At 45.4% G+C, this 17,742-nt stretch overlaps 1 protein-coding gene and 1 long non-coding RNA gene across 4 annotated transcripts; one reads left to right on the top strand and one right to left on the bottom strand.

Annotated features, from left to right (window-relative positions):
• Positions 1-829: 829 nt before the first annotated feature.
• Positions 830-11,970, bottom strand: Rap1 (RAS oncogene family member Rap1). Of its 3 annotated transcripts, none has more exons than XM_065455342.1 (8): positions 11,852-11,970; positions 8,386-8,465; positions 8,204-8,272; positions 7,432-7,488; positions 6,315-6,455; positions 4,067-4,210; positions 3,556-3,653; positions 830-2,441 (listed from the first exon to the last, which is right to left on the bottom strand). In XM_065455342.1, the coding sequence occupies exons 2-7, from the start codon at positions 8,440-8,442 to the stop codon at positions 3,564-3,566; spliced, it is 558 nt and encodes a 185-aa protein (XP_065311414.1). In that variant the 5' UTR covers positions 8,443-8,465; positions 11,852-11,970; the 3' UTR covers positions 830-2,441; positions 3,556-3,563. The 3 variants fall into 3 exon arrangements, with proteins under 3 accessions (XP_065311414.1, XP_065311416.1, XP_065311413.1); XM_065455344.1 differs by lacking the exon at positions 11,852-11,970 and adding an exon at positions 11,747-11,850; XM_065455341.1 differs by lacking the exon at positions 11,852-11,970 and adding an exon at positions 10,885-10,966.
• Positions 11,971-12,098: 128 nt separating this feature from the next.
• LOC135921037 (uncharacterized) lies at positions 12,099-17,419 on the top strand. Its single transcript, XR_010570419.1, has 3 exons — positions 12,099-13,254; positions 14,081-14,192; positions 14,404-17,419. It is a non-coding gene; the product is annotated as an uncharacterized lncRNA (long non-coding RNA).
• The last annotated feature ends 323 nt before the right edge of the window (positions 17,420-17,742 follow it).

Here is a 17,742-nt window from a genome sequence, read left to right on the forward strand (position 1 = left end):
GCACTGCGTAATACAGTAGTTTCAGATACTGTAGACGCACAGCAGTTCGAGACAAAAAAATAAATAAAAGACGTTGCCATTACCGCTCGCTGGAAGTGATGCACGACTTCCAGGTTAGGCAGCATCCACTGACCGCCACGTGCATGCATCAACTGCTAAGGTGCTATTTGAAGCCTGCCAACAATAATATTATACAATTTCCATACTGCAGCTTTGCAGAGATCGCTTCAGTAGTATATGCTACCCATACATAGCCAATTTAGCCAAAGTGATATTTTATTGCAGCTGGCCTTTAACCTCTCACGATTATGCATTCCGAGCCATGTGCACTAAAAGTTGTGCCAGCAACAATCACTGAAGTCTTACTGGGAACCTTAATAGCACTAAAAAGACGGACACAGAAATGACGACACACGTGGAAGTCGGCACCATGTGCTGTCAGAAGTCAGCACCACGTGTTGTAGTTTATCGGTTTCTCTTTCTTGCACTATTGGGGTTCCCATTATGACATACCAACTAGCCTGAATCAATTCTTTGGTCAATGAAGCCTAGCCCTGCTGTATCACAAGTTCTACACCTTTCATGCAAACAGCCTGTCCTCGTCTAAGTAGGTTTACATTAAACCTTTCAAAACCAATCAAGGTGCATAGTACAACCATAGCATGATTGAAACAAATATACCTGAACAAGCTTGCATAGCAGCACATAAAATATAGATATGTGAGCATGCTTGAAAATGCCTTTATGGCTGCAGCATCTTAGCCAAAGCTGGAGAATGGTTCCAGGGCCCGATCCGATGCCAACACTTGGTACTGACAAACATACACAATCACTGATTAAAAAGTTTATTTATACTTGCGTACGTATGGAGCTCTTTCTCAATCCTACAATCAAATCTGTAGCACCACAAGTACAATCCAAATTCACATTTGCAGGTAATTTCTCTATTTGGCCAGAAAAAAAAAAAAAAAATGTTTGCCATGAGTTACCTTGCACCGTTTGAAATGCAAGGCTAAATAAAATAAGCGTTCATCAGGATTGCACCTAAGAGTCTCTGCATATGACCAGAAAACATGCAAAGAACTGCACAAAAAAAGAAAGTAGTTAAAATGTTTGATAAAAACAACTGGCTCAGGGAAGAAAGTGTAAAAAGGCGGGGCTCATTCAATAAACATGCAATACCAAGCGTGCCATTATGATGTACATCAAAAAGAAGTGTAGCAAAGAACTCAATTAATAAATAGAGGGGGAAAAGACATTGCTATCTCAATAGAAGCCGACGAAAAAAAATTCGCCCCACTAAAAAAATGGCAACGTGCACTTCGTGTGCTCTCCGTAAACTAGGCTGTGGATTGCTTTAATATAACTCCTCCTAATATATATATACACCACCAACTGACTGCCAGTAGTTGGGCAAATATCTCGCAACACGATGCTCGAAATGCCACCAGGATTCGAGGGGGAGAAGAAATGAAACAACTGCTGTCTTTTCCCAGTGAAAATGAGCTAAATAAACACTGCCTCACAGCCCGTATAGAGAGCATGAAAAAAAAAAAACTATACTAAAAGCATTACACAAATTATGAGGCCACGTTTGGCAGATGTAACACAAAACTGCTCTGCCTGAGCAAGCGGTGCTGTGTGTAAACGCAGGTGCAAGAGATCTGCGGAAGCCGGCAGCGGAGAAACCAAGAAAGCTTCCCGAGGAAGACGACTCGCAACGGAACAATGGCTGCTGTCGTGTGACAGTCGAGTTCTCGGCAGAGTCCTGACACCTATCGTTGACTGTTCCAGCTTTGTTGTGGATTGAGGGGGCCAAGGATGGGAGTGGGGTCGGGTCTTGAAAAATAGACCACAGTGCTACGACATGAGACACAAGTGAGAGGCACATTTGACCGGAAGACCCGCCAACGGAAAGCGATGCCGCGCAGACTTTCAGAGCACGCCGCCGGCCTTGAGAGAGACGTACAGACACAGAGCAACGATGTGAACGTGAGCAGAGTTTGGCAATTGTTTTTTCTTTTCCCAGGGAGAGAGCTTCAGTTAGACGTCCGTGGCATCACAAGCCCACAGATTACTGGTTGTAGTAGTAGTAGTACTAATATGTTGAAAGAGGGTGTGCTCACAGAGTTGGGGGTTCCCAAAAGGGACAAAAGAGAAAACAGTTTTTGTACCCCCCTTTGGTTATGGTTCAGTAAGTGTGCGACGGCAGATAGGCCATTACAGAGAGTACGACTGCGCGGGGGATTTAAAAAAAAAAAAAAAAGAAATAACAAAAATCTGCAATCGAGTGAGTGCGTGCAGACGGGGGCTTGGCGAGCTTCAAGAGTTGCGGATGCCTCGATTCCTCGCTGCCCGTTGTCCGAAGGCCTCATATCGCGGGCACGTTGCAACCAGGAGTTGGGACATCTGTCAGCCTTGGTGCTGGAGGAGGTTGCAGCCTGCAATGGAACGAGGCAGCATTACATTGGCATCTTCCAGCAACCAACAATCACTAGTAGAGGTGTTCGAACAGCAATATTTGAGAACGAATCGAATAGTGCCAGAAGCAAATAGAATGTTCAATACTTTTATAATAGTTTTAGAATGAACAGCCAATTTCTTAACACAAAGTGCTGTTCACATCTAGTATGTATAACATCAGCAACAGTTTCTGTCATTCTGTTGCACGTTGTGAACAAGCAAGCAGTTAGTTCACATAGGACTCTCTGGAGCCTGCTTCACTATGCAAGCTGTCGTGTCTTAGGGCTATATACTATGCCTGCAAGGCTGAAATTTATCCTACGTGTGATTCAATCTTATGTTTGATTGTGCACAGATGATGTTCTGAAATATCAAAAAAAATATTCGGAGAAAGTATTAGTGTTCTCAAATAGCGACCATTAAATTTGAAGGCTGAATCAAATAAGACACTTTTAGAAAGTTCAGAAAACGCATTCGCACACTAATCGCTAGATGTCAACGCGAGACTCATTCACATTGGCACAAGTGACTTGCTTCCAAGGGCCAGCAGCATTTGGCAGCGCTTATAGCAATGAATTTTAAAGGAGTACTGGCGTATGCTATTGAAGTTGTAGAAACTCTACGAAACACTATCACACGCATTTTGGTAGGCACCAGGTGCGTCAACACTGGCACAATAAGCAGCGCGGGCAGTAGTGCTACAGGTGTTGCACTTCAATGGCAGTGCATAAGATGAATAATCTGTGTTTAATAGCACATTTATTATCCAGCCAGCTCAGGACAATGTATGCACCAAGCTGCGGTATCCACATAGCTCCTGAGCAGGAACATTTCCTTGCAAACCTCATGCCAGCAACAGAAGGCGTAACAGGGGGGAAAATTTTGCAGCACAGAACAGCATAAGTCGCACTGTGCAGGGTGAAACAGTGCAGTTAGCTTCTAAGTAACCCCGCTCAAGGTGCACACCAACCAGTAGGCAAAATGTGCAAACTGAATGCTGTCACGGTCCCTCGTGCTGCCACCTTTAGTTTGTACCAGCTGGGCATCAGTTCCACATAAATAAAATATAATAAGATTACATACTTCACTTACATGCTTTTCTACAATAGGACACACTTGGACTTCTTTTTGGTGTTTGGCTTCTTCTCTGGGTTCTTACGGTTGATCTGCCGGACAAGGTCGTAGAAAATCTGCAAGGAAAGACGCATGCCAAAAGTGTTTTAACAGGCAGATCGATGGGCAAGGAATTCACTGATGTCAGGGATGTCTGCATTTTCTATTCATATTCTTACAGGCATCACCCATGCCAAAGATGAATTCATTGGCAGACCAGTCTCTGCACTTTCCGACAAACTAAAAGATCTGTTATGGCACAGCACGGTGTGGGCCCCACTGAAAATTGAAATGGCGCAGCTAGCCTCTCTGACAAAAACTGATTGTGGTGTGCACTAACTGGTAGGCACACGATGAACCACTACAGATTAAGCAGTTGATCAATACATCAGGCACTATGGAGACTTGTTTGGCAAGTCGCTGCAACTAGGTATTAAACTGTTAGTATGAATTAAGCAGGCACATATTAATGAGGTTTTGTTGTACGTACCTCATTGACATTGATCTTCGCTTTGGCTGAACTTTCGAGGAATGCACAATTGTTGAAAGAACGCGCCAAATTCGCTCCCTGGTCCTTGCCGACCACCCTTTCATCCTCCAGGTCGCACTTGTTTCCGACGAGAATCATTGGCACCTGCAACATGGTGGAATGTGCAATACTGTGAACAAGTCTTGCCAAGGTTAGCCAACTTTCGCTAACATTTCTATGATGTTCAAAGGAGTACAGACACACTTCAAAGATGTAGAAACTCTACCACATGCTTGTCATACAATGTGATTTATTGAGTGTAAAGGTTGTGAAACACTTATTAGATAAGTTAATTTAATGTCCAAGTCGTCTCAACACGCCAGACCTGGCATCATCACCATTACTGCGTCATGACACAGAGCAAACTTTGCCAACGTCGTGTAGCAATAAAACTTGGCATGACGGTGTTGCTAAAAACAAAAGAGCGAGAGCGAGAGAGAGAGTTGTGGGGGGCGTTTGTTTAGGCTGCACTTGTGTATGGCAGTTGCAGCAACCTTATGTACTGTGACATACCTCCTGTGTACTGAAACAAACTGGTTTGCAGAAACAAGTACTTCTTTTAGTATGCTTTGACCTTCATTTAACGAAAAAAGAAAAAAGTTGAAAATTCCATGCCAGTATGTTTGTGAAATGTGTTGCCTTTGTTCAGGTCAAGTGTGTTGATGGCTCTACCTTCGTGGACAAACGAAATGAAACTCAAACAAGAAATTACTAAGTTGAAAAATTCTTGCAAGTAACATCTAGAGAACGATCTTGCACGAACACTTGTCCAGTAGCCAAAGATGGCACAGGCCTCACACCGAGTGCCCAAGCTGAAATTATGCGAATGTCAGTTGCCGACGGATTATTTGGACTGCTTCGTGGCACGACCATTGGCCCCATAGATTTAGCGTGTAAGGATGACCGAAATTGCGGATGCCTCACAGGATGCCATTAGCAGGAAACACGGCGGGAGAGTACAGCTGTCCTCGATGCATGTGTGCGCATTTGTACAACAATTTACTACCGAGTGATACGGGCAGTGCTTCTTCAAGCTATGACTGCTACAGCAACGTGGTGGCAACTGTTCCATGCAATGTGCACGCAGTGCAGCGCCTACTAAGTGCACACAGTCAGTGTGGCGTTATGCTTGCTGTATCACACGCGCGCGTTTGCTGGCAGTCAGCTTTCTTCCGCGTCTGCACCGCTTTTGGCCATGCATGCGTAATGCACCTGTCGCAATGGTGGGCTGCTTTCATTTCTGCAAGCTGAGTGCACATGAAGTGGTTCCATTCAAAGACGCAGCAGAGAATTGCAGTGCGTGTAGGTTATCGCCTGTTAAACGTGTACTGTATGCTAACAACGGCACTATGCATTTCGCCACACGCATGCCGAGCAAACAGCTGAAAATGCTTATTTAAGAGGATTGGCAAAAAGTGATACTGGTGCACCTGCTGGTTGTATTCTTTGTTGAGGCCACCACCATGCCTCTATGCATTCCCAATGCTTATCCGTATAGGAATGACGGCAATTGCTAGTGAATCCGATACTCTGGTCCTTGCCGTGTCTGAATTATCAGTCAGCGACAGTACAGAAATTGCGAAAGCGGAAATGAAAGAATCGCTTCCAGTCAGCCTTGCCAACGTTTCAGTTGTCCATGATAGATGCAGATAACTATCGAAATGATCCTCAAGCTATTTTGTAATGGTAACCACCTGTAATCGCTTATACCAATGTCACATGGACACTTTCTAACCACATTCTGTCCAATCTGGATCAAGTCAAGGGAGCTTTAGCGCGCCAGGCGTCACCAAGCGGGTACAATGTGCTCGACAAGTTTGCCTAATAATGCATTAAATATTGTACTGCAGGTGACAACTGATGATTGCGATTGAGAAGCTCGATAACGATGCACAAATCACGATTAAATGGATTTGCGTTTAGCTCAATCTGGATAAGGCTTGGATTGCGATTTAATGTACCTGTGTAACACCGGTCCAATCGACAACATAACACAGATCTAATGAGTTATCAGATATAACTAAATTTAAAATCTATTTCTTGCTGACAAACATGTAACAAATATATGTTTATAAAGAACATCACATATAATGAAGGCATTTTTGTGTCAGATACGGCTTCATTACAAAGACTTTAGACTGCATTATAATGATTTCACGTAATGCCACACTGAAGAGCTGAGACACACAAGTGCATCATGTCCACTCACATCATCCATGTCCTTGACTCTGAGGATCTGCTCCCTGAGGTCCTGGAGGTCATTGAAGGTTGATTGGGCCGTGATGGAGTAAACAAGCACAAAGCCTTGGCCATTCTTCATGTACAGGTCGCGCATGGCCGTGAATTGCTCCTGCAAAGGGAGAGAAAATGCGACTGCAGCAACTGATGCCAGTTGTGTTTGCTTGAAATTTCTCACCGTTACCTGCATCCACTGAACGCATAGGCCATGTGAATAAATGTGCAGACTTATGTGTGCCAAATGTTTTGCTTAATTTCACTACTTCTTGCTGTGTAATTTAGTTTTAAAATGAACTGGTCTACCTTGATACTTAATATAATCCCGTCTGCGTACTGTAATATTGGGGAAAATATGCGCAGATACATTGTTTGTAAGCCTGGCGCAGACATCTTCATGCAAAACTATGAAAGGTTCCAGTGACAATTTTTCAGAAACTACATGGCAACCTAAGAAAAAGCTGAAGGTTTATTTTTATCTTTTATGCTACACTACATGGCTGAACAAGATATGTCGTACCAGATTACACAATGAGATAGTGCAGTGACTAGTTTAATGTAACATAAGCAGCATACAGACTTAGTGCTGAATGCATCAGTTACATCAACAAGCATTAAAAATTGACTCTGGCTAAACACCACTCGCCTGGCACTTATAAATTCTGTAGCAGTGTCACTATCCCTTGTCATCAGCTTGCTTAAGAAGCAGATAACCCTGCATTGTTGCAGACACCGTCTTCTCAAGACATCTTTGCTGCCGATGGCTGAATTGGAACAGGGCTTAACATGGTAACAGTCCAGAGAAGACGGAACAGTAGCTGTCCACTCCGAGAAGCAAAACACATGCACAGCACCCATTCCAATGCCTGGCTACCTTTTAAATGTAGCCTGCCAGCTTAACTGGCATTCATTAGGCAGGAGTGCTGGACTGTACCAGTACACGCAATACATGAATGCTATCGTGTACTTACATCGCATACATCTTCAACACTGATGATGTCTGAGGTTGAAAAGAAAGGCACATTCACAATGGCTCTAACCAACACTAAGGCTGTAGCTTGTGACCCAAGAAAAAGCCAAGTTCAACTTACCGTGCCTGCAGTATCCAAGATTTCCAGCATGCATTGCTGACCGTCCACTTCCACTTGCTGCAAATTCAAAATGAATGCAACCGTCAGCAGAAAGTCTACCGCGTTGGTAAGACCGCTCAAGAAGTGGACAAAGCGAAAAGCAGTTTCCCTTTTAGAACTTCCTGCCAGAACTGCGGCATTGGTGTGTTAGCATAATGTCACGTATTTCAAAGTATTTTCTTATGTTCGGGCAGATATTTCACTACGTTCATCCTTCGGTTCCTTCAGATAGTGATGCAATCCTTATTGATAAACTATCATCTAGTCTTGAAAAGACAATGCCAAAACCTAATGATGTCATGAGGAGGTATAACTTCCAAGCTCGTCTTTCATTTTTGTTTTCTTCAAATCTTTTTTGCTGACAGTGACTCGCTCTCAAAGCAAGACCTGCGATTTCTAGTGATCTAGAAGTGGAATTCACTAATTCCGCTTCGACAATTAAGGACCACTTCCTCTCCTTTTCCTTTCCTATCTTTTCCTGCATCGAGAGTGACCACCGAAAGTTGGACCTATGCTGCCACATATAATAGCAATGTGAATTCTACAACTGTGGCAAATTTTTCAAATTCATATAACCTAAAATATGAGCTCAGCAGCACATGGTGACCACATATGGTCACGCAAACCCTACTGTGGTGACCATGTTCAGGCATAGTGGGTTAACACTCCTTTTTTAGTGTTTTAAGGTCCTGCACATTAGATCAGGAATTGAGAAAATTTCAAATGTACCAACCTTCCTGTAACTGTCTTCGATGGTGGGGTCATATTTTTCCACGAAGATGCCCTGGACAAACTGTACCGTCTGTGGGGGTGAACAAAGAGATACGAAAATTAATATCCCCAGGTTGTCACAGGTGGGTGCATTCGTGACCAGCATGCAGTTTTCTTTCTTTTGTAATCAAGAAAGACACTTACCAGGGCGCTTTTACCAACGCCTCCACTTCCCAACACCACGATCTTGTACTCTCTCATTGCGGACCCAGACAGGGCTACGGCTGCAACAAAAAGTTTTACAACAGATATATTGCACGTTTCCAAAGACTACTGTAAACATTACTGATGTACTATAGTGGGAAAAAGTGAAAAGCTCAGCAGCAGCGTGTTGGTTGAATGCCCACACATGCCAGTTCGGCTGCACATCTAGGTTCGCAAAGCCTCTTCTATAGCACCCATGATCTCCATACTTTTGCGTGCAACTACACACATTTAAATGTTGGATAGTCTTATATACACCCGTGCAGATGGGTGTGGCTGCACAAAAAGAAAAGGGGGGGGGGGAGGGGGCAAGTGTAGGACTGACGTGGTACTGTGCACAGCGAAATGGATGAGAAAGCCTGCCAAGTGAATTCAGACAAGTAAAGGCCATCAGGCAGCAAAGGCCTGGTGCACGAGCTTGATGCTGCAGGCCAATGTGTGTCAACAGTTACAGCAAGTACAGTTCACACAGTTAACACGTTCACTGCAGCAGCACTTTTCAAAGCCTCAATTCATAAGCAAGACAACACACTGGCAAGCCACTTTTCACAGTCCTCTGGTGCATCGTGACTCACTGGTGAGTCACAAGGGGGGTTGTGCTTTTAGGAAACTCTCAAGCTGCAGACAGAAGATGCCGCGATGCGTCAAATCAGAAGAGGCAAGAATTTCTCCTCTCCGTTGATTTCTAGCAAAGCTGTCACTTACGCGCTGCAGGAAGGCCCCCACAGCTGCGCAGAAGGAATAACTGCTGTGGTCCATCTGTGGCCCATGTCGCAGTGAACACACAAAAGGCTGTCGCACATGCCTGCTTGGGCGTTACGCCTTTTCTCACTGATAGACACTAACCTTGCCTACTAAAAACAGTATAATCGAACATATCAAAGCTTTTTCAGAAATTACAGTAATTTTAAAGCAATGCTTTTACTACAACATATTCAGCCAGTGTACTTGCTACTGAGGTATTGACCTTGTGTTCATGTGTAAGGTTACATATACAGCGGAAATTTATCTACAAAGGAAAGCAAAACCCAAAAATATAGGCTTGCTCAAGTGTGCCAATAAACAAACAAGGCAGGAGGTGGAGGGCTCAGTGGATAGGATCATCAAGGCCTCCAACACGATGCAGCACCTTTCAAGTCGTGACCTCGTTCAAAAATAAAAGCCCTAGGCTTGAAACCCCCCCCTACCCCAGTCACTTCAACGCAGGATGTGCAAAGCCTGCTTGCTTCACTGTCCTTACATGAAGTTTAACAGCCCCTTACAAGATTGAGCACACACACTAACTTTCCCACACAAAAGGACGGCTGACTTGCAATGCTTCCCAGCTGTGTGAAACCATAAAGCTATGCAGTGCATGAGGAAATTTCCTGCCCCCTCTCGTTTCCTTGTCATCTTGAGAGGTAGCTGGCAGACTTCCAGGCACTACATGTGCGAGGCCCCAGCTGTCGCAGCCGTGCCCCAGACACTAGACAAATGACCTCGTATCTCAAAAAAAATTTTCTGGGGTGGCCCCACCCCTCATGGCGTCGACGGAGGAGCTATAAGGTGACAGTACATCATCGCCGTGGAGCGGAAACTGCCTGGAGGTCACACTGAACAGCTGTTGCGAAACATTAGCTATGTTCCATTACTAATCCAACAAGCAAGTCGAACCGCTTCGTCTCACCGACTTAACCATCACTTAAAAGTCGATGTACCAAGGTGCTCAACGAAGCAGCACTACACTTGAGTGGTGTCAAGAACCAGCTTGGAATGGAAACACCAGCTTCCCTCCATCGTTTCCGTCTGACTCTTCATTGTTCAGAATATTGCTATGTGATTCCCTGTCATAACGTACCTTCTTGTTTCACTCACTTCTCTTTAACGCCAAAAGGCATTGAGAGGAATTAAATGAAACGATGAAGGAACTTCACTCAAGCACTTCCTACCGCACTAATATTCAGTCTGCCAAGTTCCTCGACAATTCGCAGCAATAAACAAGCGCAATACTTTAAACATGAGAGCGAGAACTGCCTAACAAGTGTATTTTACAATTAGCTCGGGGGGGGGGGGGGGGGCGCAAATGGCTTACTTGAACAGCGCGTTGCGAAAGGAGCAGGCGGTGGTGCAGGAACTCACCTAAACATAAACGACACGAGGTAAAAAAATACTGGAACAAATTAGACCAGCAACGGAAGTTTTCGTGGCAGGGCAAAGCAGTACGAAGACAAGACCTTGTCGCGCAACGTGGGGGTCAAAGCTCCGTCGTACGAATGGCGACGCCGGTAACTTCGTCACGGGCAGACGTCGCCTGTCAATAGACACACGATTCGGCGAGGGCAGGAAACATTCGAAACGCTCGCATGAGCGTAAGCGGTACGCGAGAGCGATGTAGCAAGGCCTGCGTGTACGGGTGGGCGTCTCTACGCATGCACTTTTGTTTTATTACACGCCCATCACCTTTTTCAGCGAAGCGAGAGAAGGCGGCACGTTGGACGGCGGCCAAGACCGACCGACCACGCACCATTGACCGACCCCCACCGGTGGCTTCTCATTCAGCGCGGACGTTGGTCATCGGGCGGGAGAGTTGTACTCGAAACCCAAGCACATGGCGACGCAGCGGAGTAGGTGCGGGCCGTTGAGCTCAAGGCGACAGCGCGTCCCGTTTCCACGCTGCGCCGCCGAACGAGCGGCTAACAAGGCGAAAAACACGGCACGCGCTGCCTCCCCCCCCCCCACGCCACCCCCTTCCCACATCCCGATGCCGCGCTTCGACATCCACGCCCCAAAATTGCGAACGGCTTAGCGGCACCGTGGTCGCCCACCACAACCGCAGAGATGTCCTCCAAAGGAAGAGGAAAGGAACGCATCAGTTAGAAGCAAAGAAAAAAGAAATCGTGACCCGCCTTCCCGTTTCGCGGACGGACCGAGACTCTTGACAGTCAGCTCCAAAAAACAACAAAACACGGGTTTAACAGCGGCGGCATTCCTCGCATGCTGGCTACAGGGAAGCAATATGTGTCGCGACTCAAACATATTCCTTTTATGGATGTCAACGATCTGGCATCGCTTTGATTAGGAAGAGTCGACAAATGTGTCCTAGGACGTGGGCCGCAGAAGAAAAGAAAAAAGACACTGCCCTTGAAAGAGAAACGCGATAGCTGCGCTGCCGAGGCCCAACGTTAAATGGGCAGCCCTCCCTTGCCTTCGGCTGGGGCTTCCAGAGCACTTCGCTATCATCCGAGTTGAGTATCTTCATAAACAATCGAGGCAGGCCTTAGCAGACTGTAGGCTTAACTGCGGCCGATGCGAGCAAACAAACCTGAGAGAGAAACTCTGTCAGGGAATCAGCTGTGCGGTCATCTAGGAATGGTCTTCCGGACAAGCTGGACACAAAATTCGACAGGACGAATAAAATTTCACATACCTTTCGTAGTACGGCAGAATATAGATATACAGCAGGGCGATGCCTCTGTGCTTCCTGGCGCGATGACGTCAGGCCATTGGTGACGCAGAAAAGGCGATGCACAAAGTAACTAAAATTAGTATTCAAAGTTTTATTAAAAAGTATAATTGATGCAATATTTCAACACGAAAAATTTTATGTTGGATTTAACATATTATGCTATTACACGCTGGTTAAACTTGACGCTCTTTTGTGGCCCATTTCTTTTAGCGAAGCACCTTTAGTTTCTCCTATTCGAATACCCTTTCTCTACATTTTATTTCATTCTCGTCTGCGTCGCTGTCACCTCACTTCGCCATCCCTGTTCTATGTTTCTTTACTCTCCCTGTCATCCATTCTGGTTTGTTTCCAGTCACTTCATTTCCATTCTCGCATCTCCTTCCCATTTTCTTTTTTTTTTTAAATAACTTGCGATACTATTTTGATCTTATTTGATCGGGGAAGCGTTGAGTGCCGCTAGGCCTAGCGACCCCGAGATGATGACAAACGAGGAGATTTGAGCCTTTGCTGTGATGATCTCTGGTCCGAACTGTATCGGAGGTGATGACAGTGAACGGATATCTTAGCAGCGCAAACGCCGTTTCTCTGCTGGTTCGCTCTGTACGAGCTTGAGCTAGTGAGCGCGGCTGTATGCGTCAGTGAAGATGCCTGTCACGAACTGATCCGATGCCTTTCCATGTGTTGAATGGAGCAATTATGCTGCTTAGCTGGCTGTAGGATACGCATATGAAAGTGTACCGTGATTTATACCTTAGGTTGACGTGTTTATGCCGCTGCAGTTCATACAAAAAGAAAGGAGTACTACCAGGGGTGGCACACTCTCAAGTTCAACAAATGGCCACAGAGGGCGAAAAAATCGACCGCGCGGCGCTGCTAAAGAAACAGGCATAGTACGCCAATTAAAAAGGTTCCCCGTTGAGCGCATTATCTCCCGCTAGAGGCGCCGTAGTAAGCGCAATTTTAACCTTCAAACTTTCTTCAACAGTAAACGAAGCGTTTTTATTGCATGATAAAGACTACAAAAGTATAATTCCTAATTTTACATTGTACCTTTCATTACCAACTTTGTTGTTTTTTGTCATTTTAAACGCAAAATAGCGTTCAGCATCATCGACCTCCCACGTGACCTCTGGCCTGGATTTAAAATTTTTACCGGTATATTCGCGTGCACGGCAGGTACGGATTCCTTAATTCGTACATTGGTTGGTTAATTTGTGCTAACACCAGTTTATTGCGCTTCGATTTCTCGCGTTATTTAACTTGGGGTGTAAGCCTGAAAGCTAGGTTTCAGTCGTGAGCCATGTGGAACACGTCTGCATCGAAATGGGAGCCGGGTCCTGCTGCGACTGGGGACAGCAATACCGGTGAGTCGTTTAACATCACTGCTTCAATCGCTATGTAATTTATTCGTCTCGTTAACTTACAGGCGGAGGTAAGTTAACGAACTAGATGCTGCATTACATAAGGGCAGTCGGGACCCTACGTTGCTGTTTCCGAAATAAACTTTCAGTTGCGAGGCCATCATTATGCACACATTCACGAAAGAGAAACGATATCGGAACGCGCGTCACATTTTTCATCTCGTTTTAGCCGTAGCCATAAGTGACTGAGTTGCCTTATCAATATATATATTTTTTTTCGAGTCCGCCGGCAACTTCTTTCGTTCACAGAACCGAATAACCTTTTGATAAACTGAAGCTTGAATTTAATGTATTAAACAGTTGCACACATGATAATTCACCCATATTTAGTACCTGTTGGTTCCAAATGTTCTTGCTGTTCAGTTTGGCTTACCTCAGGACATCTATGTTTGCAGTAGTGAAGCTGTCCATCACGTTCATGCACAAAAAGAATGCATCAATTCTAATAGCTTCACGTCTTTCATCTATTTGCTTGTGAAATCAGCAGTGTGATCTCTTCTAGTGTATAACCGAGCGCACAAATGTTCTTATTTGTGATCTTAATAATACTTAAGCTGTTGACATGCATTGTAGTTACGCAGACATCGATTTTACGGGGAGTAACCATATTTATTTACTATGCTGCTTAAGCGCCCTAGAACAAACAGTGTACATTTGCATGTGTTCTGTCGTCACAAACCATTGCAATGTATATGTCGCACCTTTTCGCATTTTATATTGCAAAATTGTGCTTATTCAATTTCTGATGCAGTCAAAATTTCTGTTCCAGACATGCAGTAATGAGGATGGCACCAGTATAAAGCAACACACTCCATGCACTAAACAGAAGCTGCTGCCTGCTACAAGAAGGTCATTGTGTGGACTTTGGCTGCTACTACAAGGTAAACAACACCTGGTTCAGAAATAAATATGCCTGATATATGCTGTATTGGCTTGCTAGTCTTGAGATACCTGTCATTTCTTTGTAGCAGACGATATGAACATTTGTTCATGTTTACAGTTCAGCATAATTAGTTCCAACATAAAAGAAAACACTACATGAGTTTGGATAATCTTTGCTGTATCTCATGTGCCATTGTTCTGCCCCAACAGAGTCTGTGCCAAGTACATCTTGGTCATCACGGGAGCCCCCATCTACACCAACAGGAAGGGGCTGGAGCTGAATTCACAAGACCACGAACAAAGAAGCCATTCCAGAATTATTTGGATGAGATATCAAGTCTACGGACGACTGTTTCAAGAGTGAAAAGAGCCTACGCCATCATTCCACCAGCACGGATATTGGCCGAGTCATCCAGGTACCTCAACAACAAAAAGTATTTGTCTTCAGATGTACCTGCAACCTCTGAACAAGCACAGACGACGCTGGCTAAGAGTGTTCTGTCAGCTTGCCCTTCCTTAGGGAGCTCCCTGGCCTTGCCAATTCTTGCCAAGTATAATTTTGTTTCAATGAATGCACGCTTCTTCATTCCACACTTTTGTTAGAGATCATTCCTATTCCTCATACAAACATTAAAGGTCAACCGATTCTTTGCTCATACTTAATGCCAGTCACTGTCTAGTAGCATAACATATGTGTAGCAGTTCTTTCTAGTGTATGTTGCCATGTGCAATTCCTCTCCTGAAATAGCTGATGTGGCATTGGCGTGTGTCTTGCATTAACCTTTACACTGTGTGCTATGTAGCATTTAACTTTTGTTAATGTTTTTGGCTTTCAATGCTTGCAAGGTAGAGTGGCTTCTTTCTTGAATGCAAGCTTTCTCATTCCCATATTGAATTCCTAGTCTCATTCAGGATTGCTATTCTTGCTCGACAGCCTGTGTTTTTGTGCAAGCTACATTGAAGAGATTGATTGCAGAATATGGTTTCGGCGCTGTGCGACTTGGTACTTGTCACCGTGTTACGTTTCTCATATGTGGGAGCCTGGTCAGTTGCATTGGGAAACAGTCTCTCGAGGCAAGCACCTGCTCCTACAGTCTGCACATTGACATAGACTGCGAATTTACACGCACCGTGGTTGGTGCTCCCCGTTCCGTCCTTTCCTGCTGCTGCCGTGTGCAAATTTTGCTTGTGGCCTTCCTCAGCCATGATTTGGCATCAACGGAGACTCTCGTACATAATTACATGGTTCTAAGTGTATGAAGTTGATATCCACATTTGTGGAAAGGCCTGCAAAATAGTTATGTCCACAAAACCGACCATGTCCATATATAGAGAATGTGGCGGACCAAGTGTGAGTTACACATTAGTGGCATGCAATAGAACAAAAAGAAACATGCAGGTTGGAAAGGCGGTAACGCTAATATGCCGGGCACTCCATGTCGCTGTTGGCTGTGGCAGCAGATGCTTGCGTCACCCGATTGTTTCGCGATGCAAGTTGCTCACATTCAACGCCGACTGTCGGTGCAAACACGTGGGACACACTGTCCAATCTGCTTGTGCTGCTGGTTGTTGCTTGTTACCAGACTGCAGTGGGCGACGAAGGCAAGCGCTATGCCTACAGTCGGACGGTTGAATGTGCCGCAAGCAGCCCATGTGCGTGTATGCTCACTGTTGTCATGTAGATCGCAGCCAATGCATAGTGCCAATGTATAGATTGAGCGTTATGTTAGAGTATGCTGAAGTGATTTGATTACATAATCTTGTTTCAATGTTGTCCCACTTGGTCATGGTTGCCGTGTTACATTTCTGGGATGTGGCAGCCTGTTTAGTTGTATTGGCCAACAGCCTCTCGAGGTAAGCACCTGCTCCTGCAGTCCACACAGTGACACGAACTCCTTGTTTACATGTACTGTGATTGGTGCTCCCTGTTTGTCCTTTCCTGCTGCAGACATGGGTAAAGTGTGCTTGTGGCCTTCTTTGTACATGATTTGGCGTGAACAGAGACTATCATACATGATTACATGGTTTGAAGTGTATGAAGTTGATATCCACATGGGTGGAAAGGCCTGCAAAAGTGGCTGCGAATTGGCGATTACCACAAAACAGACCACATCGATATTGAGAGCAGGTGGGGCACCAAGTGTGAGCGACACATTAGTGGCCACTGAAAGAACAAAAAGAAACGTGCATGTAGGAAAGGAGGTAACACTAGGATGCCAGGTAGTTCATGTCACTGTGTTGGCTATGGCAGCAGGTGCCTGCGTCACCCGATTGATTCGCAGTGCAAGTTACGGTGACTGTCATTGCAAACAGGTGGGGCACTGTCCAATCTGCTTGTGCTACTGGTTGTCACTCGTTACTAGACGACCATGTGCGACGTAGGCAAGCACTGTGCCTGAAGTCGGATAGCTGAATGTGCTGTATGCAACTTGTAGTGCGTGAATGCCCACTGTTGTCATGTGGATCTTAGCCAATGTACAGTGTATTGCCTGAGCCTTATGCGGTGATTGAATGCGGAGTCTAATTTGATAATGGTTGCCGTGTTATGTTTCTTCGATGTGGCGACCTGGTTAGCTGCATGGGCAACAGTCTCCCGAGGTAACCATCTGCTCCTGCAGTCCACACAGCGACAAAGACTCCCAATTTACATGCACCGTAATTGGTGCTCTCCCCATTCGACATTTCTTGCTGCAGCCGCCGGCCAAGTATGCTTGTGGGCCTTCATCGGCCGTGATGTGGCGTGAACGGAGACAGCACACGTTATTACATGGTCCGAAGTTGATAGCCACATGGGTGGAAAGGCCTGCAAAAGTGGCTGCAAAATGGTGATGCCCACATGGAGAATGTGGCGCACCAACTATGAGTTACACATTAGCGGCCCCCGAAAGAACAAAAAGAAACGTGCAGGTTGGAAAGGCGGGAACGCTAAAATGCCGTTTAGTCCATGTCGCTGTGTTGGTTGCGGCAGCAGATGCCTTGCGTCACCGGATTGCTTCGCAATGCAAGTTACGGCAACTGTCAATGCAAACAGGTGGTGCACTGCCCAATTTGCTTGCGCTACTGATTGTCGCTCGTTACCAGATCGCCATGTGCGGCGACGAAAGTGAGCAGTTTACGAGCTCGCGTTAATGGTTTCAGCGCATCTCGACATGCAAATTTTATTTCTGATCTTGTATGAGAAGGTGCACTGGTTTTATTCTGCCAATAAAGTCGCACGTCCTGTTCACTCACTTGTGGCTTGTTTGTATGGGCGTCAGTAGAGGCTCTTTAGTCTCCTGGCCATTAAAACGCGGCAGCTGAGGCATGCCGCAAAGCCAGCGAGGCGAACACGGCGCGTACCCAGCGTACGGCACCGGTGTAAAGCGGCCATATTGAATAGTGTACTAAAAAAAAAAGCATTTCCGCTTCCTGTTTAGGTAGCGCCATCTGTCGGGTTCCCCACTAAGTTCCATGCGCTGCCGCTTCTTATTTTCGAACCACTGTGGAAGGTACAGTTTCCCTTCTCTAAAGTTGTTCTTTATTCTATGGTACTACCGTGAATTTGGCGCG

The sequence above is a fragment of the Dermacentor albipictus genome, chromosome 6 (genome assembly GCF_038994185.2).
Source record: "Dermacentor albipictus isolate Rhodes 1998 colony chromosome 6, USDA_Dalb.pri_finalv2, whole genome shotgun sequence".
Lineage (NCBI taxonomy): Eukaryota > Metazoa > Arthropoda > Arachnida > Ixodida > Ixodidae > Dermacentor > Dermacentor albipictus.

Excerpts from the sequence above, each read along its gene's own strand:
- Rap1 (XM_065455341.1), bottom strand. The coding sequence starts at position 10,951 with ATGGTGCGTGGTCGGTCGGTCTTGGCCGCCGTCCAACGTGCCGCCTTC. Across the intron at positions 8,466-10,884 it reads CTCTCGCTTCGCTGAAAAAG|CCGTAGCCCTGTCTGGGTCC; the intron begins GTGATGGGCGTG and ends TTTTTGTTGCAG. Across the intron at positions 7,489-8,203 it reads TCGAAGACAGTTACAGGAAG|CAAGTGGAAGTGGACGGTCA; the intron begins GTTGGTACATTT and ends TTGAATTTGCAG.